This window comes from Phacochoerus africanus, chromosome 15 (genome assembly GCF_016906955.1).
Source record: "Phacochoerus africanus isolate WHEZ1 chromosome 15, ROS_Pafr_v1, whole genome shotgun sequence".
Lineage (NCBI taxonomy): Eukaryota > Metazoa > Chordata > Mammalia > Artiodactyla > Suidae > Phacochoerus > Phacochoerus africanus.
The window spans coordinates 127,085,478-127,109,298 of NC_062558.1; the positions used below are offsets into that span (position 1 = coordinate 127,085,478).

At 39.9% G+C, this 23,821-nt stretch overlaps 1 protein-coding gene across 1 annotated transcript; it reads left to right on the forward strand.

Moving 5' to 3' along the window:
• Positions 1-3,068: 3,068 nt before the first annotated feature.
• PNLIP (pancreatic lipase) lies at positions 3,069-20,673 on the forward strand. Its single transcript, XM_047761114.1, has 12 exons — positions 3,069-3,114; positions 4,585-4,739; positions 5,345-5,467; positions 7,867-8,001; positions 10,102-10,213; positions 11,733-11,852; positions 11,969-12,088; positions 12,579-12,697; positions 15,121-15,250; positions 16,335-16,443; positions 17,501-17,665; positions 20,569-20,673. The coding sequence occupies exons 1-12, from the start codon at positions 3,069-3,071 to the stop codon at positions 20,630-20,632; spliced, it is 1,398 nt and encodes a 465-aa protein (XP_047617070.1). The 3' UTR covers positions 20,633-20,673.
• Positions 20,674-23,821: the final 3,148 nt, after the last annotated feature.

The following is a 23,821-nucleotide window of genomic DNA, read 5'->3' on the forward strand; positions in this document are numbered from 1 at the left end:
TGTTTCCTATGTGCCCAACACACCGAACTTCTCTAACCACACATAAGTTGCATCTGGGGGCCCAGGTAAAACATTGGGTGAATTTTTGTTAAACCCTGAAGTGTCATATGGCCTCAAATTGCTTGTGAAACAGTGGTCACTAAACTGAAAATGCCCATTAAATTTAAAATTGTACAAAAATGGCATGAAGAATTGAGTAATTACTTTTTTTAATTTGGAAAGTGTCAGGAAAGGGGACTTCTAAAACCAAGAATTAAAAAAAAAAAATCTGTCAGAGCATTAATGTTTTCTGTCATGTTTGCATTCCAAATCTCACAGTAAAATTTGCAGCCCAGGATTCAGTGTTTGCTACCTGAACTGTTCTTGGAAGTAGGAGAAATTATTGTATGATAAAATAATCTCTTTTGGTTAAGGTAATGCTAGTTACCTGAAATATCAGTGGCTTAGAACAATAGGAATTTATTTCTTGCTTATGTAAAGTTCAAAATGGGTTTTTGTGATTGGTGGGTGGCTTTCCTCTAGGCAAGGAACCCAGGCTCCTTCCATCTTTTGGCTCAGGCACCTTTAACACACGGCCTTCAAGGTCACTGTTCCTGTCTACACCAAGCCATGGACGAGAAGGCACATGGAAGATCAGATGTGGGTTCTTATGAACACAACTGGAACTGATGCACTTCTGTGCACTCTCATCTCATTGACCAGAAGTTGGCCATGTGGCCCATCTCCTTGCAAGGGAGATTGGGTAATAGAATTTAGTTCTGTCCCCTGTAGGAACAGGCCAGAAGTCTCTGCTGCATACTATAAACAGACATTTCTAGATAGCCTGTTAGTGATTTGAATTGAAACAATACAGTTCATAAAATTTTACGACCCAGCTAAAAGATTCAGCAAGACTGAATTTGGGGGAAGTCATTTATCCAGAATTGACATGATAGACTGCTGATAATGTACAATTCCTTTCTGAGCTTTTATAATGGTTTGGGAAATTAACTCTTCCCAAAACACTCTAAAATTTGAACTGAAATGTTCATAAAATAATTCCCCACGGACTCACTGTTTCAAAACCCAGTGACTTTTGGTCCTAATTCTACAATCTATGTTGAACAAAGGTCACCCTAATTGTGGATGAAATTTTGTATTATCTAAAATGCCAGCCTAAAAAATTTGTGTGAATTATTTGCTAATTCATGCAGAATGTATTTTTACTTTATAATACATTCCAGAGTGAACATTGGCTTGGCTCTACCCCTTTTGTTTTGTTTTATTTTGTTTATTTGCTTATTTTGAGTTAAAGATTCTCCAGAAAATCACAGCTCTTTACTGTGAGATTGTAGAGGCAGTTGTTACTATTGCAATTATGCAAACTAAATTGCTTTTTGGGAGTTGCTGTCGTGGCTCAGCGGTTAGCAAACCCACCTAGGATCCATGAGGATGCAGGTTCGATCCCTGGCCTCGCTCAGTGGGTTAAGGATCTGGCATTGCTGTAAGCTGTGGTGTAGTTTGCAGACGCCACCTGGATCCCAGGTTGCTGTGGCTCTGGCATTGGCCAGCAGCTACAGTTCCGATTGGACCCCTAGCCTGGGAACCTACATATGTCATGGGTGCAGCCCTAAAAAACAAAACAAAACAAAACAAAGACCTAAATTGCTTTTTATATCCATGCCCTCATTTATTTGTTTGTTCATTCAAGAGGGATGGGTTCAGGGCTTGCAGGTCTAGAGACTGAGGTGTGACAAGGCCCAGAGAGTTCCCGCCTTCTCAGTGTTTATGATCCACGCTGACTGTGGTGGGTGTCAAAGGAGGAAAGCTCTGAGAGGAGGGGTTTCTAGAGGGCAGAGGGAAACCCACCTAATCAGGGCTGGAGAAGATGAGATGCTGAGGCATGAAGGATTTAGTAGAATTTTGCCAAAGACCCCAACCATGGAATATTCCTTCCTTGTGTCATCTGTTCTGATTTTAACATTTCTCTTGTCCAACTTTCTTGAATTTTTTTCCTACACAATATTTTTTTTTTTTACTTATAAAACTTTGTCAGGGAATTGAATTTTTTGACCTACAAATGTGGCAATTACATACAATTCAATTTGTATCCGTGATGCTGTTGGGTTAAATGGCTCCTGTTTCTTAAAATCATGGTATCATATCACAGTCTTTTTAAAATTAATTTTGAGCAATCCATCACCAGCAGTAAACACCCTAGTTCCTTTCCATCAAATACTTCTCTTTCAAGATATATTTCTCAGACTATTTTTTCCACAGTGAATTTTGTTTTTCTCTTACGTATAATTTCATTTGGTGATGGGGTCACAGATTTCACCTCTTTGCTCCTGGAAGTACCCCCATTTCCTTTTATCAGTTCATTTTTTCTTTCTCCCATATTATTGTTGAGAAATAAACTAGTCTTTTGGACTATCAAAATAAAATAGCAACAGCTTTCCAAAAAGAAAAGAAATGAACTCTCTTGAAAAATTGCTTCTATTTCCCTGTTTTAGAGGGTGAGGCATGGTTATACAAAAACTGCATGAGCTGGTAGGCTTTCAGTATTTGTTGTCAAGACTGCTGCTATCAAATCTATGAAAACAATTTAGTTTCACACATATCCACATGCCCGCACAGAGAACTGTAAACTGAAAAAAGGGGGCAGGCTAGAACCTTCACTACAACGAAACTGTGGTGATTCTAAGCATTGTATAACCACATTGAAAGACAACTGTTCAGATCTACCCTTTTCTCATCTTTCCAAAAATACTGTGGAAAACTTTACCTACTCTATCAATCTTGGTTTGTTTATGATTAAAATTAGAAATACATCCTTGGAACCTCCTCTTTTTTTCATGCCACTTTTCCATGCAACTGCTCAAAAAGATAAGGTTTGCCTATAAAGGACCTCTAGGTGCTATTGGGTTGTGTGCAGGACTTGACAGAACTGCCACGGTGAGTCCAGAGCATGTTTGCTAAGTCTCATTTATTCAGATTTACCCTTTTTCCCCCAGAGGTCTAGCTAAGTTTGAATTATGCCAGTCTTTTAAAAAGAGTCGGACTCAATTATATTTTTGAATTTTATTTAGATGCTGCTAATCTGGACACTTTCGCTGTTGCTGGGAGCAGTACTAGGTAAGAAAAAAATATTTATGTCGTGCTGGAGGAGATTTACTGTTCAATAGTTCGAAGAAAGGCAGTAATGGCTGAATTCAAGGCACTATGAGGATGGGGGTAGAGTGAATGAGAGATTCATGATCAGAAGCACCAGCACTGGGAGGAGGGCTGCCAGATAAAAGCTAAGACACCCAGTTAAATTTGAATTTCAGATAAATAAAGAATATATGACATAATTATTTAAATAACAGTATTTATCACTATAAAAAATAAAATTTGAACTTAACAAAATTTAAATGTATTGTTATGATTTGAAAAATTTATTGTTTATCTGAAACTCAAATTTACCTTGCATTTTTATTTACTAAATTGAGCAACCCTAGCCGGAGTCAAGTGTAGGGTTTGAGCCCTGGTTCCACCAGCCACAACGGTACTTCCCTGAGAAAAATTCTTAACTTCTCTGTGTTTCACTATCTACATTGTGAACTGGGCACATAATACCAACCCTCTTGTAGAATAATTGTAAGACTTAGGTATGAAAAAGTCATGTAAATCTTCTGGCCAAGCATCTAGCCCCTAGAAACATTGCGAGAATGCAGCCGCTGCAACAACTACTCCTACTATTTTTCTTTTTCTTTTTCTTTTTAAGGCCACACCAGCAGCACATGGAAGTTCCCAGGCTACAGGTCAAACCAGAGCTATAGCTGCCGGCCTACCCCTCAGCCTCAGCAGCGCAGGATCTGAGCCACTTCTGCGACCTACACCACAGCTCACGGCAACGCTAGATCCTTAACCCACTGAGCAAGGTCAGGGACCGAACCTGCATCCTTATGGATACCAGTTGGGTTCCTAAACCGCTGAGCCACAGCAGGAACTGCAGCTACTCCTACTATTAATCTAGACTTTATCTTCCTGGAGAACCCTTCCTTTGTGTCATGGATTAACATTCAAGTGCAGAGTCATGTCAAACTGTGGACTTTCTGTTTAATTATTTGTAAGCAGCCTCTTCATCACAAGATAGGTCAGAGACCTAAATACTCATCCAGGTAGAGATATAAATTTTTGGCATTTGCGTGAAACTTAACCTCCCCATCCAAAGCCCAAAGTCAGAAGATGGCTATGAGGAAGTAAGCACCCCATCTCCCACTACCAAGACCTGGGAACACAAGGCTGCTCCTTCTTGGGCACCAGTGGCCCAAAGGAGACATCTGAGTTGACAGCCTTAAACGAGCCTAGAATGGGACTGGACAGAGACCGGAGGGGAATGAGGCAGTCCTACATGGTGTGAGTGAGAAGCAGCAGCCTGTCTTTAGCTCAAATGTCTATCGAAGCTGTTTTGTGAGTGTGCATATATAGGAAGGTGTTTGGGGATGTGAAGGAAGAAAATACACTGCAAAATGTAATTTAACTAATATTTTGGCCAAGAGACCACTAAAATGAGCACTGTGGTTAAATTAATATCCTTCAAACACTTCTGGGTGTTTGCAGGAAGCGAAGTCTGTTTCCCAAGACTTGGCTGCTTCAGTGATGATGCCCCATGGGCAGGAATTGTGGAAAGACCCCTCAAAATATTGCCCTGGGATCCAAAAGATGTCAACACCCGCTTCCTCCTATACACTAACAACAACCAAAACAACTATCAAGTAAGAGCACTCTTATTCGGAACTAAGTTTCATCTGTTTTATGTAATAAGGATACTGAACTTTGTCTTCTAAAGAGAACAGATCAAATAGTGGAATCTGTATCTCTGTAGACTTTTAAGGTAGTGTGCTTAAATATTATTTTACATAACTTGTTTATAAAAGTTTTGTTTTAAAATTTGTTTAAAATACCCATTAACTTGACATTATTCTTATGCTACCTACCTCCATGGTGCCATTTAATAAATATTCTAAATATGGATATTATGTAAATATAATCTCCAAATAGCGTATATAACCTCTCAACATATCTTGTATCTATAACACACACACAGCCCGCCCTTCATGGGGTAAAGCCAAGACCCCACCACCGATATTATAGCAGACATATTAATATATCCCAGGTAGAGCAAATGCAATGATGCTATGACACCTGGAAAGCAGAACTTGGTGATTATTGCAAATAGCTTGGTTGTTGTCAAGAACCCTTACTCACAAGGGTCATGAGTCCCGGCACACTTCTCCCATGTGCCAGATCCCTCCCCACATAAGCAGTTCCATTAAATACTTTGAGAAACTTGACGTTCAACATTTTCTCCCCCAAACAGGAACTTGTTGCAGATCCATCAGCTATCAGAAATTCCAATTTCAGAGTGGATAGAAAAACACGCTTTATTATTCATGGATTCATAGACAAGGGAGAAGAAGCCTGGCTGTCCGATATTTGCAAGGTGAGGCTGTCACTCTCTTAAGGGAAGGTTATTTCTGGAGCCATAATTAACAACAGAGAAGGCAAGACCCCACCCAGTCAGGACAAATGCCTGCCACCATGGCCACAGAGGATCCTCTGACCCCTCTGGGCCTGGGGTTCCCAGGGGAGGTCCAGGAGGTGACATGGGGTGGAAGACCTGGCACAGTTCGACTGGCAGGGTTGGCAAGCATTTGGTGGCTCTGGTAGTGGTTATTTAAGAACTAGTACAGGAGTTCCCGTCATGGCCCAGTGGTTAACGAACCCGACTAGGAACCATGAGGTTTCGGGTTCGATCCCTGACCTTGCTCAGTGGGTTAAGGATCCGGCGTTGCCGTGAGCTGCGGTGTGGGTTGCAGATGCAGCTCGGATCCCACGTTGCTGTGGCTGTGGCTGTGGCCAGTGGCTGCAGCTCTGATTAGACCCCTAGCCTGGGAACCTCCATATGCCGCGAGAGCGGCTCAAGAAAAGGTAAAAAGACAAAAAAAAAAAAAAACTAATACAAAGAAGTTCCAAAATTTTAGCAACACATTGCCATGTTGATTCAACATTTGTTGCGTTTTCAATAGCTGTTTTGGCCATTATTTATTTTTTTAAAGTTTTATTGAAGTATAGTTGATTTACAAGTTTGTGACAATTTCTGCTGTACAACAAAGTGATTCAGTCATATATATATACACACACCCATTCTCTTTCAGATTCTTTTCCCACATAGATTATCACGGAATGCTGGGTAGAGGTGTCTGTGCTATACAGCAGGACCCTCAATAGCTTTCGATTTCCTCAGTCGGTTTCAATTTCTGTGTGAAGGTTTTAGATAACTCATTTGGCCCAAACTAATTATTTTCCTTTGATTTTCACTTGCTATTCTTTGATCTCCTATCATAGCAGTAGTTAAGAAAACTATAGATTTTCATCTCTGGCTTCTGTTGTTTCAACAGTAGTGATCCTATTTTCTTGAATTTGCCCTTGGCTATGTGTCCCCGTGATAATGACAAAAATAAAAGACAGAAAATCAAATAGGATAAGTTTTCCAAGTACCTACTAGTGCTTGAGGAATATTATCATCGATTCATTTCTTCATCAAGCTTTTGTGGCTAGCAGTGGTGGAAAGATGCAATCATTTCTTCAGCAGTCTTATTTCAGTCCTGCCTGTGACTCAAGCCAAAGGCTGAATTAAGTCAACGGCAGAGAATTTCGACCCGATCCTAAAGACAGTTAAAATGAGGGGATTCACTGACTTCACAAGATTAGAAATAATCAGTAAAACCATTTCTTGTCTTCCAAAATAAAGAGGTTGATTATTCAGGTTAGGGGAGGACAGAGGCTAGTAATAGGTTTCTGTACTACAGCGAAGGAAAAAAAAAATGATTCTCAGCTCGGAAAGTATGTAGATTTTCAGGTATGTGTATACAGTTTATTTCTGAGATCCCAAAAGCAGATGTGGTTTTCTTGCATTTATTTGGCTTTGGGCTTATGATGAATGGGTAGATTAAATTAGAAGGTTAAATGCCTTAGATTCCAGTTCTGACTCTGTCCTTAGCTAACCAGGACACTAGCCAATCATTTCCCCTCAAATGAAAGAGCAGAGATGACTTCTAGGATGGCTTTATTATCAAATTCCTCTTGGAAAAAAGGCGGGGATATGCATAAACGCACATTTAAATAAACAAAATTCCTGCCAGATCTAACATTCATGAAACTATCATTGACCTCCATCAAATAAGATTTCCAGTAGGCATCTGGAAGATTATATTTTATGTGAAATAATTTCACTGATGTACAATAAAATATGTTTATACAAAAATTTTGGTTAGTCTTTCCATCACAGAAAATCTTATTAATTTACCTTCAGTATATTTATTTAAAGGTCCTGACATAGTCTTTCATTTATTCAATTACTTAGTAAATGTTTATTGAGTACTTACTATGTGCCTTTTCAAGGCACTGAGGATACAGCAATGAACAAGACAGGCACTGTCCTGGGGTGCATTCTAGTAAAGACATGTAGTCTTTTTGAAACTATGATGCTCTAATGAGACAACCCCATCGTACCACATTTTATACACTTTTCCCTACAACAAATGCCTATGCCTCTGTCGTCGTAGAAATCGCAAGAATCCAGTTCCCGTTATCGCCAAATCTCTAGTTTGAAGCCAATTTAGGCCTTAACAGAGATGCCATAACCATAGCAGATTAGAAGTTTTATTTATTGGTTTAGGGTTAAAAGCAAGCATGATATTTATAGGTTGAGGAGGGAATTTATCCTAATCTTCAAATGGGTTCATTAGTAATAAGTAAAGATTATTATTTGTATTAGTATTAGTATTACTTATTAGTAATAAGTAGGATTAGTCACCTACTCAGTGTCTCTTCCATCAGAACCTGTTTAAGGTGGAGAGCGTGAACTGCATCTGTGTGGACTGGAAAGGCGGCTCCCGAACTGGATACACACAAGCCTCACAGAACATCCGCATTGTGGGGGCAGAAGTGGCGTATTTTATTGAAGTTCTTAAGGTAGCTACCACGGAGTTATATAAAAGCTCATGAATATTGCTCTCTTCCCCTGACCCCCCCCCCCCAAAAAAAAAGTCCTGCTGGAGGTATGATACTTGCTAAAGATATTTTCCAATTGAGATTTGGCTTTGCCCTTAATTGAAAAGACAAATTAAAAAAAAAAAAAAAAACCCTAGATTTGGGCTTCAGCAATATACCTATTAAGGTGAATAATGTTTTTAAGTGCCATCATTCAAGCAAACAGGTAGGTTTTTTTCTACTGAATTCCACCAGTATTTCTTTCAATTTTACCAGATATTAAACCAAGTTGACCTGATAATGCCAACCTGAAGATTAAACTTGATTTTTGTGTGTTCAATTATTTTTAATAGAAGCAAATGATAAGCTAACCTGATTTGGTAACTAAAAATTTAGAAAATGTTAAACTTGAAAGTGCTTAAGTAACTGCTTTCACTATTTTTTTCTCTTTTAATTTTTAATTTTTTTTCTTTTTTTTAAATTGAAATACAGTTGATGTGCAATATTATATTAGTTTCAGGTGCCAACATATATATTGTAATGTCTGGTTGGTGAAGCTGTCAGAACATTTATAAATTAAGTTCACCATCTTACATGCATATGGCTTGTGGCACCCCAAGACAATTACAGTAGTAATATTGATGATCACTGATCACCATAACAAATACAATAATAATAATAATAATAATAAAATTTTGAAATATTGTGAGAATTACGAAAATGTGACACACAGACCCATAGTGAGCAAATGCTGTTGGAAAAATGGCACCAAAGACTTGCTCAACTCAAGGTTGCCACATATTTTCAGTTTGTAAAAAACACAAGAACAATAAAGCAAAGCCTAATAAAATACAGTATGCCTGTACCACATCTTTTTTATCTGTTCATCTCTCAGTGGACATTTAGGTTGTTTCCATATCTTGGCTATTGTAAATAATTCTGTAATGAACATAAGCATGCATATATTTTTTTTAATTCATGTTTTCATTTTCTTCGGTTAAATACCCAGAAGTGGAATTACTGGGCCTTATGGTAGTTCCATGTTTAATTTTTTGAAGAACCTCCATACTCTTTTGCTTAGGGACTGTGCCAATTTACATTCCCACCAACACTGCCTGAGGGTTCCCTTTTATTGATATCCTCACCAATGCTTATCAGTTGTCTTCTTGATAACAGCTATTCTGACAAGTGTGAGGTGGTATCTCATTGTGGTTTTGATTTGTACTTTTATGATGATTAGTGATGTTAAGCATCTTTTCATGTGTCTGTTGGCCATCTATATATCTGACCTGGAAAAATATCTATTCAAGTCCTCTCCTCATTTTTTAATCAGATTACTTGGGGGGGTGTTTTTTTTTTTTTGTTTTGTTTTGTTTTGTTTTGGTATTGGGTTATGTGAGTTCTTCATCTATTTTGAATATTAACCTCTTAACATACAATTTGCAAATATCTTCTCCCAGTCAGTAGGTTGCCTCTTTGTTTTGCTGATGGTTTCCTTCACTGTGAAAAAGCTTTTTGGTTTGATGGAGTTCCATCTGTTTATTTTTGCTTTTGTTTCCTTTGCCTGAGGAGATATATCCAAACAAAATATTGCTAAGGTAGTTGTCAAAGACAACTGCCTGGGCTTCTTCTAGGAGTTTCACAGTTTCAGGCCTTACATTTAAGTCTTTAATCCATTTTGAGTTTATTTTGGTATATAGTTTAAGAAAGTGGTCCAGTTTTATTCTTTTACATGTAGCTGTCCAGTTTTCCCAACACCATTTATTGAGGAGTTATTATTATTTTCTAATCCAAATACCAGTTTCACCACCTGTGAGTAACAAGCCCTCCTATCCATCGAAGGTTCCCTCTGCATAGCAAAACAATTAAAAAAAAAAAAAAAAAGGAGGACTTCTTCCACTAGTTTAAACATTAAATCATGGCCACTTTCCATTATAAATCAAAAGAAAAAAAACCCATAAAAATCAATTGCTTTGAAGGGACAGCATGTCTTCTTAAAAGTTGAGTTTGCAGTGTCCTCATCTCTGCCCATCTTAAATGTGCTAATCTGAAAACATTCTGAAGAAGTTTTCTTTCCAACAGTCATCATTAGGATATTCACCTTCCAACGTCCATGTCATTGGCCACAGCCTGGGTTCTCACGCTGCAGGAGAGGCAGGAAGAAGGACCAATGGGACCATTGGACGAATCACAGGTTGGTCAAAACAGTAAAAGCTACAGAATTAGACTACACGTAGCCTATATGGGGCCTAAAAGGATAGAAAATTGGCACAGACAGACCTCCTTTTTATCTGAGGAGACAAGTTTTCACATTTTCCAAATTAGGCCACATGATCAAAGAAGTCAGTGTGTTCTGAGACTGTGAATTTTTTGGTGATACCGATCTTTGGTCTATGGAGTCCTGTTTAACGTAGAAATGTTGCATGTGACTCAAATGTGAATTAAGAACATCTGGAAGTCTTATTCATATCTGTTCTCTCTGTCAGGCATTCACAATGAGTTTCATGAATAGAATAAATACCATCAATGATAGAATAAATAATAAATAGAATTAAACCCAAATAGCTCAAAAATGTATAATTAATTATATTCTGCTTCAATGGCCATAATTAGAGCAGTCCTTATTAACTGCACCCTAAGAGTTGGGGGAAAGGTAATCAAGCTGCCCTGGGCTGCCAGTTCTGCATGCTGCTAATTAGGTAAAAAATATTATTTTGTAAACCACAGACTGGTTGCATTTGGTCAGTGGAGTCATATGTTGGATACCCAGGTCTTACAACAACCTTGTGACTTTATAAGAAAGACTTTGTTGTCCTGGATATGAGAAGTGACTATTTCAGGGAATGAGTACTTTAATTTGCATCTTCCCATTATGTCTCCGACCTCCCAATTCTCTTTTTCATTTATTTTATTTTATTTTATTTTTTGTCTTTTTAGGGCTGCACCTGCAACATATGGAAGTTCCTAGGCTAGGGGTAAAATTGGAGCTATAGCCACAGGCCTATGCTACAGGCATGGCAACATGAGATCCAAGCTGCATCTGCGACCTACGCTACAGCTCATGGCAACACTGAATCCTTAACCCACTGAGCAAGGCCAGGGATAGAACCTGCATCCTCATGGACTGCTCAGACCTGTTTCTGCTGAGCCACGATGGACACTCCACCAATTCTCTTTTTTAATACTTTAAATACTTGTTTATATTTGGATTGCTGGGGGCATCTTGAACATCTCTTGTTAGTTTGCTGGAGAGAACATTGTTTCTCAAGATCTGTAGATGCTCAAAAGAACCTGCTCAGTCGGGCCTTGGCCAAACTGTGGTCCTGGTGACTGTGAAAGCTGAGATCCTTGCCCTCATGGGAGTTTACAGTATAGGTGGAACTCTTTTAACCTGAAAATATTTTAGGAGTTCAGGGTCTCCCAAAGTCTGGCTCCCTCCTTGTAACTAATGCCAGCAACAGGGATTGTCCCAATGACCAAGCGTCCATTTGGGGTCAAATACCAAGCATCCAAGTAGGGTCAGATTCCATGGTTTAAGAAAAATTCACTTTATTGTCAATAGTGACAGATATTTCCCTTCAGAAAATGGTCAGACAGGGAAGAACTGGCTTGTCTCTTTGCACGCATTACTCATGATAAGCTTGCACTCAGGTCTGTAATGAACGTGCATGTCCGCTGATAGATACTAACATGACACATCCTATCTCTTTTAGGGCTGGATCCAGCTGAACCTTGCTTTCAAGGCACACCTGAATTAGTCCGATTGGACCCCAGCGATGCCAAGTTTGTGGATGTGATTCACACAGACGCTGCCCCCATTATCCCCAACCTGGGTCAGTTCCTCAGATCATCTTCCTGGAGTGTTGCATGAGTCTATACATCAGAGTATTTCAAAGCATTTGGAGTCCATACATTAACATCAGCTTTCTCATATTTTAAAACTCCTCAGGGTTTGGAATGAGCCAAACTGTGGGCCACTTAGATTTCTTTCCAAACGGAGGAAAAGAAATGCCTGGTTGTCAGAAGAACACTCTCTCTCAGATTGTTGACATAGACGGGATCTGGGAAGGTAAAACTATTATGCCCGTGAAGAAATTTTCTCGGGGGAAAATTTGTGCTTTGACAAACTTGCTAAATATTTTGGTATTGTACAGGTCTCACATTTTCTAAGGACTTTTATTGTATCCCCAAGATATAGATTTTCCCTGGGGGGAGTGGACATGAGCAAACTATAGAAAAGAAAATGTATTCATAGTCAACTTTCCAAGGAGCTAATTCAGGGAATACATTCCTAAAGTAGACTTTATATCTATATGGACCAATGTTTTCCTTCTGGAGTTATTTTTTCATTTCATTTAGCTATGGCATTTCATTTATCTTACTGCTCGACTTCTGACTGCACCTTGAACCATAACCACACTTCCTTAATACTTGTGTTCTGTGACTGCCATGAGTTCATTCTAATTAGAGAAATCTATTCAACAACTATATTCTGAACATGACGTTACCTTGGAAAATTAAAATCTGTCACTGATGTGTAATCATGTCTGACTTCAAAGGAACTCGTAACTTTATGGCCTGTAATCACTTAAGAAGCTACAAGTATTATACTGAAAGCATCCTCAACCCTGATGGCTTTGCTGGATTTCCTTGTGACTCTTACAATGTTTTCACTGCAGTAAGTAGATTCCACCTTGCACCTAAAAAGATGTTGTGACCATCACTTCTCATGACTGGTGTGGTTCACTGTACAGGACATGTATTTAGTGAGTATTAGTATATGACTATCACACTATTTATATTTTCAATCATACATGTTTATTTTATTAGCGATAAGGCACAGAAGAACCTTAGAGAAGTGGGCTTGTTAACTAAAGTGTTTCACATCTACTTTGTTCTCTGCCACTTCTGTATGTATCAAGTAAAAGTTCAAATTTGTTTTGGAATTAATTTTAAGCACAAAAATTGTCTATGGAGGAGTTCCCGTCGTGGCTCAGTGGTTAACGAATCCGACTAGGAACCATGAGGTTGCAGGTTCGATCCCTGGCGTTGCTCAGTGGGTTAAGGATCCGGCATTGCTGTGAGCTGTGGTGTAGGTTGCAGACGCGGCTCGGATCCCGCGTTGCTGTGGCTGTGGTGTAGACCAGTGGCTACAGCCCTGATTGGACCCCTAGCCTGGGAACCTCCATATGCCACGGGAGCGGCCCAAGAAACGGCAAAAAGACAAAAAAAAAAATTGTCTATGGAAATATGAGCTATGGCTACAACCTGCTGATGAACATGGAAAACTTGTCTTAAATGTTAACTTTAAAAAATTGTATGATTATGGCTATTTGAAAATTTCTGTGCAATCTCATAATGGCCAAGACTCTTTTTGAGCTTTCCTCTTTTTTGGTATTTTCTGGATATCTAAGTCAGAACCCTTAAACATGAACTTGAATATTACATATCAGTTGCCTGTTTTGAGGTTTGTTTGTTTTTTTTTTTTTTTACTATTGCCTTTCCTTTCGCTGTAATTTTCTTCAAATAAAAATGTATATCCTATGGTATTTAATAAGGTTTCAAGTAACATGCCAGGTGAAGTCAAAATTATCAAGGAGATTTACTTTAGCAATGAGGAGAAGGGATTTGGATCCTGATTTCACTAATAAGTAGTTGAATGCTATGGGGTAAAATAGCTATCTTCTCTAAGGCATTTTCTTCATTTCAAATGTAAATACTAATGGTAGACTCCAAAGATTGGTGGGAGGATTTAATGAAATAACATGTTTTAATTACTTAGCCCAGAACCTAAAATATAAAAATTAGCATTCAACAAATGTTGGCTATTATGTGTAGGGGAGAGGTGGGTACACATTTTGTTCACAGCATAGCTTGCATATACTGTGCATTATGCACAGAACAACCCCCCACCCCCTGCAAGTCTGACTTTATTTTTACTTTCTTCCCAAATCCTCATTTTCTAGGTAATGGGGAAAACAAACACATACAGAAGCTTTAGATTTTCATCCAATTAAAATTTAATCTCATTCAGTAATATAAACAGTCCTTTTAGGTGATGCTCACCTAAAAAGGACTTTCATAAGAAAAAAAGCCTCAGTTTTACAGATTTCTAAGGCTTGGACCTCGTCATCAGCTTGTCTCCAAGCTGTCACTGGGCAAGGTGATTGTGGTGGTTGTGGTCAGTGTGTGTGGGTGGGGGAAGGCTTAGGGGGTCCACCTTATTGATGGGCTCACGGTTGGCATCTGTAGATGATGCCTGGACACGTCCACTCCTCTGGCTCTGGCAATACTCTCAGAGAGCCTCTGCCATTTCTTCCTGGCTGGATCAGTCTCCCCTTAGCATTTGCTGGATGCAGATTCAGCCCGGTCCTCATACGGTGCGTTGACTGGGGAGTTCACCACTTGCCTCTACTGTTAAGCAGCCGTGCCCTTCCATAGCAGGAATTTCTATGTTTGTCCACCCAACTCCATTCGTCTCTCTCCCTTCTTTCCATCTTTCTTGCCCCCCCCAAAAAGTGGACGTTTTCCTCTGTAATATCCATCTTCTCCAGAACCTGCCCTCATGGCTAAGCCTTAATGACCAACTGGATCATTTTCTCTTCACACTGGGAGAATTCTGAGATCCGAATCTTTCAGACCTTGATGTGCAAAGTAGGAGCTAAAGAAACTGAGGAAAACTTAACTTTTAAGCCTATTGTCCTCCCAGAGGGTCCTGTTTTGCATATCACAAGCTGATTATCACCTCTTTCTCTTTCTTTTACGGTTTTTCTAAAATAAATACTAACCACCTAAAGGTAGCTGGAGCAACTTAGAGAGGCAAAAGAGAAAAGATCAAATTTTATATAAACATATATATAAGTTCTTTAAGTGATTTTTAGAATGGTTTTGTTAGTATTTAACAAGAGATTGCTGATTTATCATTGTAAATAATGAGATTCATTTTTAATCTTTGCTAAGACACTTGAAGTCTTCTTTTACTATCAGAACAGAATTGGCTTTAGAATATATGAGAATTCAACAACATGTGGAATAAGATGGTACACTATTTAAAAAATAGTAAAAGAACATCCTCATTCATCATTTGTGTATTTTCCCTAGAATAAGTGCTTCCCCTGTCCAAGTGAAGGCTGTCCACAGATGGGTCATTATGCTGATAGATTTCCTGGGAAAACAAACAGAGTGAGCCAGGTATTTTATCTAAATACCGGTGATACCAGCAATTTCGCCCGTAAGTCTCTATTTTATTCATCTTAAATTTCTAGCGCTGTGTATTTTATCATGTCCAGTGAAAATGTATGAAATTGCTTTTCTGCACAAAAGTTTTTAAACACTCTACCCTAAAATGAAAACACTTCAATGCCATGCTCAGGGTAAACATGGCAAATGTGGGTGGCAGAATGGAGTTTAGGGCCTGAACTATTAATGATACAAAAATCATTTCTTCGTAGTTGATTCGAGTGCCAAATTTAGGAGGCTTCTTCTGCTCCAGGCTCTTCATATTCAGTTAAAAGTTTTACTGGGCAAAATTCTGAAGTTTTTGGCAAACAGAAAAGTAACCCAGGAGGGAGATGGCAGAGGTTTGGGGACTGGAAAGGAGGTGGAAGCTTCAAATGATAGGATTGTAGACCCCATGGGTGACAGGAATTAGAGGATGGTGAGACTTGGGGACAAGCTCTGGGTTTCTCTTCTGAGTAATGAAGGAAGAAAACTATTTAGGTGGGAGTCAGTAGGACTAGCTGCGTTGTAATAACTAAAGCCAGGTTTTACCCTCTTCCCATTGGCCCAGGCTAGCTCTAAATGGCAAAAACTGATATTTCACTATTGACTGGTACCATAAAATGGTTACCATAAAGTAACACAATTCCAATGGTGATGGAAAGTTGAATTATAGAATGTTTGAAATAAATGTCGATTATTTAGACAAAAAGATGACAATACTCTAAAATTTTGTGTTCTATGAAAATGAAATAAACTGATAAAAATGTCACACTCTATTATTTTCCCATTATCTTTTAGCATAAAGTTCTTATGACATTCAAGAATAAATTGTTAGGTTAAAAAAAGTGGAAACAAAATATATTATTTAGCCCCTTGGCTCGAAATCTTTTAACTTTGGAAAGATTCTGTGTTCCTCCCCTCCCCTATCTGTTCTCAACATTTAGATAAAGGAACATCTATCACTATTTGATTAGAAGAACTACTAAAACCATACAAAAATTATTCAAAATTTAGCAGTACTAGAATCCAAGTTAGGCTCTTTTCAAAGTAATTTTTCTAAACACTGGTATTTCGCAAATGTTTTCCCTTTGCAGGTTGGAGATATAAAGTGTCTGTCACACTGTCAGGAAAGAAGGTCACAGGACACATACTTGTTTCTTTGTTTGGAAATAAAGGAAACTCTAGGCAGTATGAGATTTACAAGTGAGTAAACTATTACTCTAAGCTTCTTAAATGTTGGACTACTTGACATATAATGTATATCATGAACATAAGACTTTATTCGGTACTCTATGCGAATGTAGGCAGGGAAAATTTTTTCCTTTCCTTTTCTTGGTTCTTTGGCTGGTCCATAATCAAATTAATGTAGGACATATTAACATCAGAAAAATTAATTTAATTTTTTGTATATAGGGGTCCCACAGGCAGTCAGACAGTTGAGGCTTCTATGCCATTCTGAGCTAAGGAGAAGGGAACAGGGGTCTGAGACTTCAAAGGGGAAGAAGACAACTCACAGGAAATGGGAAGAGCAAATGTTTGGTGAACACGTTAGCTGTGGCACTGGGACACAGAGGAATTTGATTTCCAGGTCCAGCTGAGCTCCCAGCCAGCTTAGCACACCTCACCCATATTCTTCGTAGTTATCTCTGGTGATAGTTCTCTTCCTAGACCGGGACTTCCATCTAAATTCTTTTAGGCAGTTAAGGGAAGAGAAAGTTATTTTTGACTCTACTGCACCTTGATTTCCTTCAGCTCAAAACAGTCCATGTGTCAAAATTGCACATTCCAGGGAGACTGCCACGTGTCATTAAGAGGAAGCAATAATATTACCCTTACACCTTAATACATTTTAGAATATGGTTTCTAATTATTTTCTATACTATTTCCTGAGAAAACCACAGATGTTTGCTTGGATATGTGGCATCTGATTTATAATCACTAAAAAAACATTTTATCCACACAACAACCGGAAAAGGATTATACAATGACGTCATCACGTATTAAATTGTGGGAGGATTGTGACTAAAACATATTTGAAGTTTTATTCAAATAAGTTTGGCTTTAAAGCAATATGAGTATGAGTTATTGATGGCAAATGAACTACCACCAAGTTAGCATATTTAACCTTTCAATCAACAGATGAACTATCAGTCATCTTAAGAGAGGTACCTTGTGAGCTGGCTTTAGAAACACGTATGTATATATTTATGTATATTTATATATATTCATGTATGTTTTTATTAACGTCTCTATTCCCAAGGGGTACTCTCCAACCAGGCAGTACTCACTCCAATGAATTTGACTCAGATGTAAATGTTGGAGATTTGCAGAAGGTGAAATTTATTTGGTACAACAATGTGATCAACCCAACTCTACCCAGAGTGGGGGCATCCAAGATCACCGTGGAAAGAAACGATGGAAAAGTGTAAGTAGTAAAAATCCAAAGAGCTTTGAAGCATTCAGTCACATTTATAATTCTGTTCCCACTGATAGACGACTTCAAGTCCAGTCACTTACAGTGGTTCCCTGTATCTCAGCGACAGGTGCTTCCAAATTCTTTGTGTCTCTTTAGGAGAAAATGTGGAACTTTAAAACAACTCTGATGTAGCATGACTCTTCTGTTATTGGACGCCAGTTAACTGTTAGAATGAGAATCTGGCTTCCTGGCCTCAAAGTGAAGAGGATGATTTCCTTTAGCCGCCGTGCCTTACGCTAAGTGTGTGCTTGATATGTCTATGTTCCCCACACTTCCTGAGTTCACTAAATTAATACTTAAATGACCAGGAAAACACTTATCTTATCAAGGAATACACATAGATTGTCTTGTGTAGTGGCCCTTTTAGTGAAGACAAAGGTCAACCCTTGGTTCTACTCAAGACCGGAGGGTGTGTGAAACAAAGGATATTTACCATGGTGAACTGCTAGAAATAGTGAGCCGATGGTGATGGTACTCATAACGATACCAATATCAGCCCAAGTGTTTTGAGTCTAAAGCCAAATTCTGAGGCGCAGCGCAATGCTTCTTCTGTCGTCATATCATTCAGTCCTCATATGAGCCCAGCAAGGAGACTTTTGTTTCTGGCAAAGATGGAGTAACAGATTTACCTTCCCAACTGAAAGAAACAAAAATTCAGACAAAATGTATCAAACAACAGTTTTCAAGACACTGAACATTCGGCCACAAAATCCCTGAGAGATAAGAAATAAATAAGGTGGAGCCTTAAAATTGTCCCAGCCTACTGCCTTGAGAGGGTCACTAGGAATGTCACACAAGGCAGAGAAATTCAGGCAGAGCCCTATGGATCACTGAGTTGAAGAGCTGGAACTAAGAATCCAGCAATCCAAGGCAACTAGATTTCACAGGACAGAGTACCAGAGAGGAGAGTGCTACGGAGAGGGAATCTCAAAGATCTAGAAAATTTCCTTAAATATTCAGCAGAGTATTGATCAGCATATATATGTGAGGGAACCAGCCAAGATCAGTGAAATATCCAGTACCTTGCAGGGCTGGGAATACCTGTTTCCGCCAACCAGATCCGAAAAGCTCATAATTCGAGAAACATTGGGTGAGTATTTAGGAAGGTCTTCCATCAGTAGTGGAAAATAACTAACCTCAAATGAGCAAGACCGGAAAGGATCAAACTGTTTCCAAATAACTACACTCCAGAACAGAGCTCAAGAAAATTTATAGGTGAGTTCCCATTGTGGCGCAGCAGGTTAAGGACTCAACATTGTCTCTATGAGGATGTGGGTTTGATCCCTGGCCTCACAGTGGGTTAAGGATCCAGTGCTGCTACAAGCTGAAGGGTAGGTCGCAGATGTGGCTCAAATCTGGTGTTGCCATGGCTATGGTGTAGGCCTCAGCTGAAGCTCCAATTCGACCTGTACCTCAGGAATTTCCATATGCCACAGGTGTGGCCATAAAAAAAATTATAGGAATTCCCTTGTGTTGCAGTAGGTTAAGTATCCAGTATTGACAGTGCAGTGGCTCAGGTCGTCGCTGTGGTACAGGTTTGATACCTAGCCAAGGAACTTCCACATGCTGTGGGCATGGCCAAAAAGAAAAAAAAAATTTATGGGAATACAAAATTATCCAGCAACTATCAGGCTAAAATCCACACATATGACATTAAGTAAAAGTTTTCCATGTATATAAAGAAGTGGGACAACACAACCTATAATGAGGAGATAATTAATGCATGTAACCAAACCAGAACTGACACAACTGTTGAATGGCAAGTGTCAACATTAAAATAGTTATTCAGCTGTATTCCATTTGTTTAAAAAGATCAGCAGGGTTATGGCATATATAGAAAAAAGACCCAAGTTAAGTCTCTAGTGATGAGAACTACAACACCGCTATTCACATGTGCTTAGTGTGTGCCCTTTGTTTCTTGTGACCCCTAGCAATATTAGCTTTTAAACTTTAATTTGCTATTTGCACATCTGCCAGTCATCAGATTATGAAGGAGAAAATGAAAATGAAAAGAGCATTTTCTGAGCACTTTTTAGGTACCAAGAACTTTACACATGCTTATATATTTTGTTGAAGAAAATGAGCTCCGAAGCGTCCTAAGTACTGTTCAGTCTTTTTTTTTTGTCTTTTTGTTGTTGTTGTTGTTGTTGCTATTTCTTGGGCCGCTCCCACGGCATATGGAGGTTCCCAGGCTAGGGGTTGAATCGGAGCTGTAGCCACCGGCCTACGCCAGAGCCACAGCAACGCGGGATCCGAGCCGTGTCTGCAACCTATACCACAGCTCATGGCAACGCCGGATCGTTAACCCACTGAGCAAGGGCAGGGACCGAACCCGCAACCTCATGGTTCCTAGTCGGATTCGTTAACCACTGCGCCACGACGGGAACTCTCTGTTCAGTCTTAATGAATAAAACTAATCATTTCAATTCAGTATTGAAATGAACATAAGAACATTTCTGTTAAAACAAGAACACCTAGCCAACGTGACACCGGGACCTCAGAATTTTTACCCTGGTGGATTTCCTGTCATGCTGCTGACCCTAGTCTTCTCATTTGCTTTCACTGACAATGTGCTGCATTTAGTAGGTGCTTTGGGGATGTGACGAATGAACCCTCCCTGTCCTTTGGAGTGTCCAGTGATACTTTTTCTCTCTGCTATTGCAAAGCCACGGAATAAAATTGGAAAGGAAAACTCTGTCCTTTCTATCCAAGAGGTATTCTCTTGGCCAAGGTCTAGTCTTGGGCACAGGGTGTGCCCTTCACTCAGACTGAGGGGAGAGCCAGAGCTGTCTTCAAACTCAACACACCCACTGTGTGCCTGGAAGAGTTGACTTTTTGTTTTCTTTCCCCAGGTATAACTTCTGTAGCCAAGAAACTGTGAGGGAAGAAGTTCTGCTCACCTTCAACCCCTGTTAGGAGTTGCTGACATGTGAACACTGAATCTTACTGCTAATAAAATCTCGTGGTGAAGCAATACATTTCTTTCTATCCTCATCTCCCATTATTTCCAGTGAAACTTCTAACTCATGTGGTTCAGGTCCAAAATTTGGAATTGGTCTGAAGAACCACAAATGGCTATTGGATTTTGCTACATCTTACCTGGGATTTGAACCTGGGACTATTGTTTACTTGACACTGGCATCATGCCCATTACTAGTATTACTGATGTCACTCTGATCATTTAAGGCAGACTCCCAGGTCCAAAATGACCCTCCTGTTGGTGGGCACTGTGACAAGCATCCACCTTTGCCACTTTTTCAATCATCTTTAATTAGATATATCAGGAAGGCTGACACATCAAGAGTCTCCAGTTCTAATTGGAATTTTCTCTTTGAGTTCCTTGGCCTTACCTATTTCCATGTCTGTGTCAGTTGGGTCCTCTGAGAAGCAGATACCAGGATGGGATGAGACGGGCAAAAGATTTATTCACGGAAATGTCTGTGAAGGATAAAGGGAAGAAAGCAAGAGAAGGCAAGAGAAACTGCAGGCCCCAACACAGGTCCAGCACCCGTGAAAAGGGAAAGGGAAGGAAAGATTCAGTGGAAAGAGCTGTAGCTCTCAGCAAAGGTCTGAGAAAGTCTTGGCCAGGTTTTTGGGGAAGTCCCCAATGGACAGTGGCCCTTCACAGGAATCCTACTTCAGACAGGAATGGAAAGGCCCTCATCCCCAGGCCATGCTCAGCCATAGGTGAACATAACCAGCAGAAGCATGGCCTCTGCATGAGTGCCCTGGGGGAGCCAGGGGTAGCAGCTGGGCCCACAGTCATCTGTGATCCTGCAGCAGGTTCTCCTGAAGGGATCTGAGCAGCACACTGCTGTGGCCACCACGGTGTCCCACTTTATTCCTATGTGGGTTTCTCTTGAAATGACACCAGCTTGGTCACTTCCTCACTAGAACTGAATTTAAATATATGACTTAATTCAACATTGATGGAGCCCCCATTACTATATCCCAGACATTGCTGCTGACACTAAGGATGTGAAAGAAAGAAAATACATTTCTCACCCTCCAGGAGCTCGTAGTCTGATAAGGGAGCTGGACAAGGAAACGGTTACGAAATTGTCAGGAGTATGAGTTCCTCTCCTGTGAGGATAAAGGAGCTGTCATTTGATTTTAGGAGAAAGGTTGAGAGAAGAAGTAGGGAAAAGGCTGCACAAAGTGGATAAAGGAAAGTTTGTGCCTCCAAGGGCAATTCCAAGGATGGGGGCGGGGTGGGCAGCCAGTGCTCCAGGGACCCATCCTATGAACCATTCTGACACTTTCTGTCTGTGGTTCACAATACCCAGCAGAGTTAAACCTTAATAACACTTTTCCTCCTCCCCTCTATCCCTTACTCCTGCTTCCTGAAGTCACCTCCAAGATAAACTCTCTGCACCAAGCCCTTCCCTTAGTAGCTGTATTTAGGGAAGCCTAAAATAAGACTAGGGGTGGGTATTCCAAATAGAGGGGACAGCTTGTCCAAAAATTGGTGGCGTGAGTATGGAGTGTTTGACAAACTCCAGAGCGTCGTGTCTTGTGGGCAATGTTCAGAGACGGGAGTTGTAGGAGGTGGGACTAGATTGGTCTCGACCGATCATTTATTCCTTCACTGAGCACATGTTGAGTACCTACTGTGTGTAAGGCATGCTGCTAGGTACTAAGGACACACAGTGACCAAAAGAGGACCCAGTGCCTGCTCTTGGAGGTCCATGGCTCTCAGATGATGGGAGACTCAGCCAGTGATGAGCAGAGACCCCAAAAGGCTTTGAGAGTTGACTTGACCCAAGTTTGAGGTTTAAATCAATCCCATTGGTACTAGCATGGAACGAGTGTGGGTTCTGCTCACTGCCTGAGCTAACTCTTTCTCCACTTGGCCCAGAACTTTCCAGTACTCTGGGATTCTGAAAGCTGGGGCTATTCCAGAAATACTGACATCCTCTACAGAGGGTACAACTTTTGGGCCTGATTCTTGCCAACTGGCCTCAGGGTCTGTCTGGCCTGAGACTTTTACTTCTTAACCAGCCCACAGGAATTAGTGGAATCTACTAACAGCCATCAAGGGCTTTGGGAAGTTTGAGCTACACTCAGAAAACTAGTTCATTTCCCACAGACAAGAACATCCTTGATAAAGGAAAAAGAAAGAAGTCAGGAGTTGACTAATGATAAGGCAAAATTTTGCAGCCCACTTCCATCACAAGAAACACAGGGAGCAATTAAGCCAGTTCAAGGGATATTTAGAACTGTGGTTCAAAGGACTGTAGGTGAGTTTCCAGGCTATGGAAAAGACTTAGAAAACAGGTTTCTCTGGACAAAAACTTCTTTGGAATTAAGAGCTCCAAGAACCCAGCTTGAAACAATCTACTCTTCCCCCAGAGTATACAAGATCATTCTCTTATAAGATGAGAAGGTAGCTGTGCATTGTAAGCTTGAAATTGAAGAAGAAAAAAAGGATAAATCTGAATGGCTGGAGGAAAGCAGCTCTTCGGCTCCATCTGGAAGTCAGTTGATTTAGAATTGCTATTTTATTACTGCAGGGCGATGCACCTCTTACAGTGGCTTCTCAGCCATAACTTCATCTCCATCTTTGGGTGCACATCCAGAACTATCCAATAGGACCCACATCCCTTTGCTAATTAATTCAGGGACAGCTCCTTACCTCACGAGGCCAATCGCCTAATAACTGGGAATTCTGGGCTGAGATGAACAAAGCCAGGGAGACCTCAAAGCAGAATCAGATTCAAGGCAGAGGGGGGATCTGATGATGACATGCCACCTCTTGGGCTTCCCTGGATGTCACATTTCAGAAAAGCCCCATAACTAACATATTCTAAAAAGTTACCTGCTTAATAGTTAATGGCCTTACAAATGTTTTCTTAGGTCAGTCTCCCAAGACAATAGAAATAAAAACAAAAATAAATGAATGGGAACTAATCAAATTTAAAAGCTTTTGCACAGCAAAGGAAACCATTAAAAAAATGAAAAGACAACCTACAGAAGAGGAGAAAATAGTTGCAACTGTACAACTGACAAAGGCTTAATCTTCAAAATATACAAACAACTCATACAACTCAACAGCAACGACAAACAATCCAATCAAAAAATGGGCAGAAGACCCAAATAGATATT

Excerpts from the sequence above, each read along its gene's own strand:
- PNLIP (XM_047761114.1), top strand. The coding sequence starts at position 3,069 with ATGCTGCTAATCTGGACACTTTCGCTGTTGCTGGGAGCAGTACTAG. Across the intron at positions 11,853-11,968 it reads CCCCATTATCCCCAACCTGG|GGTTTGGAATGAGCCAAACT; the intron begins GTCAGTTCCTCA and ends AAAACTCCTCAG. Across the intron at positions 17,666-20,568 it reads GAAAGAAACGATGGAAAAGT|GTATAACTTCTGTAGCCAAG; the intron begins GTAAGTAGTAAA and ends TTCTTTCCCCAG.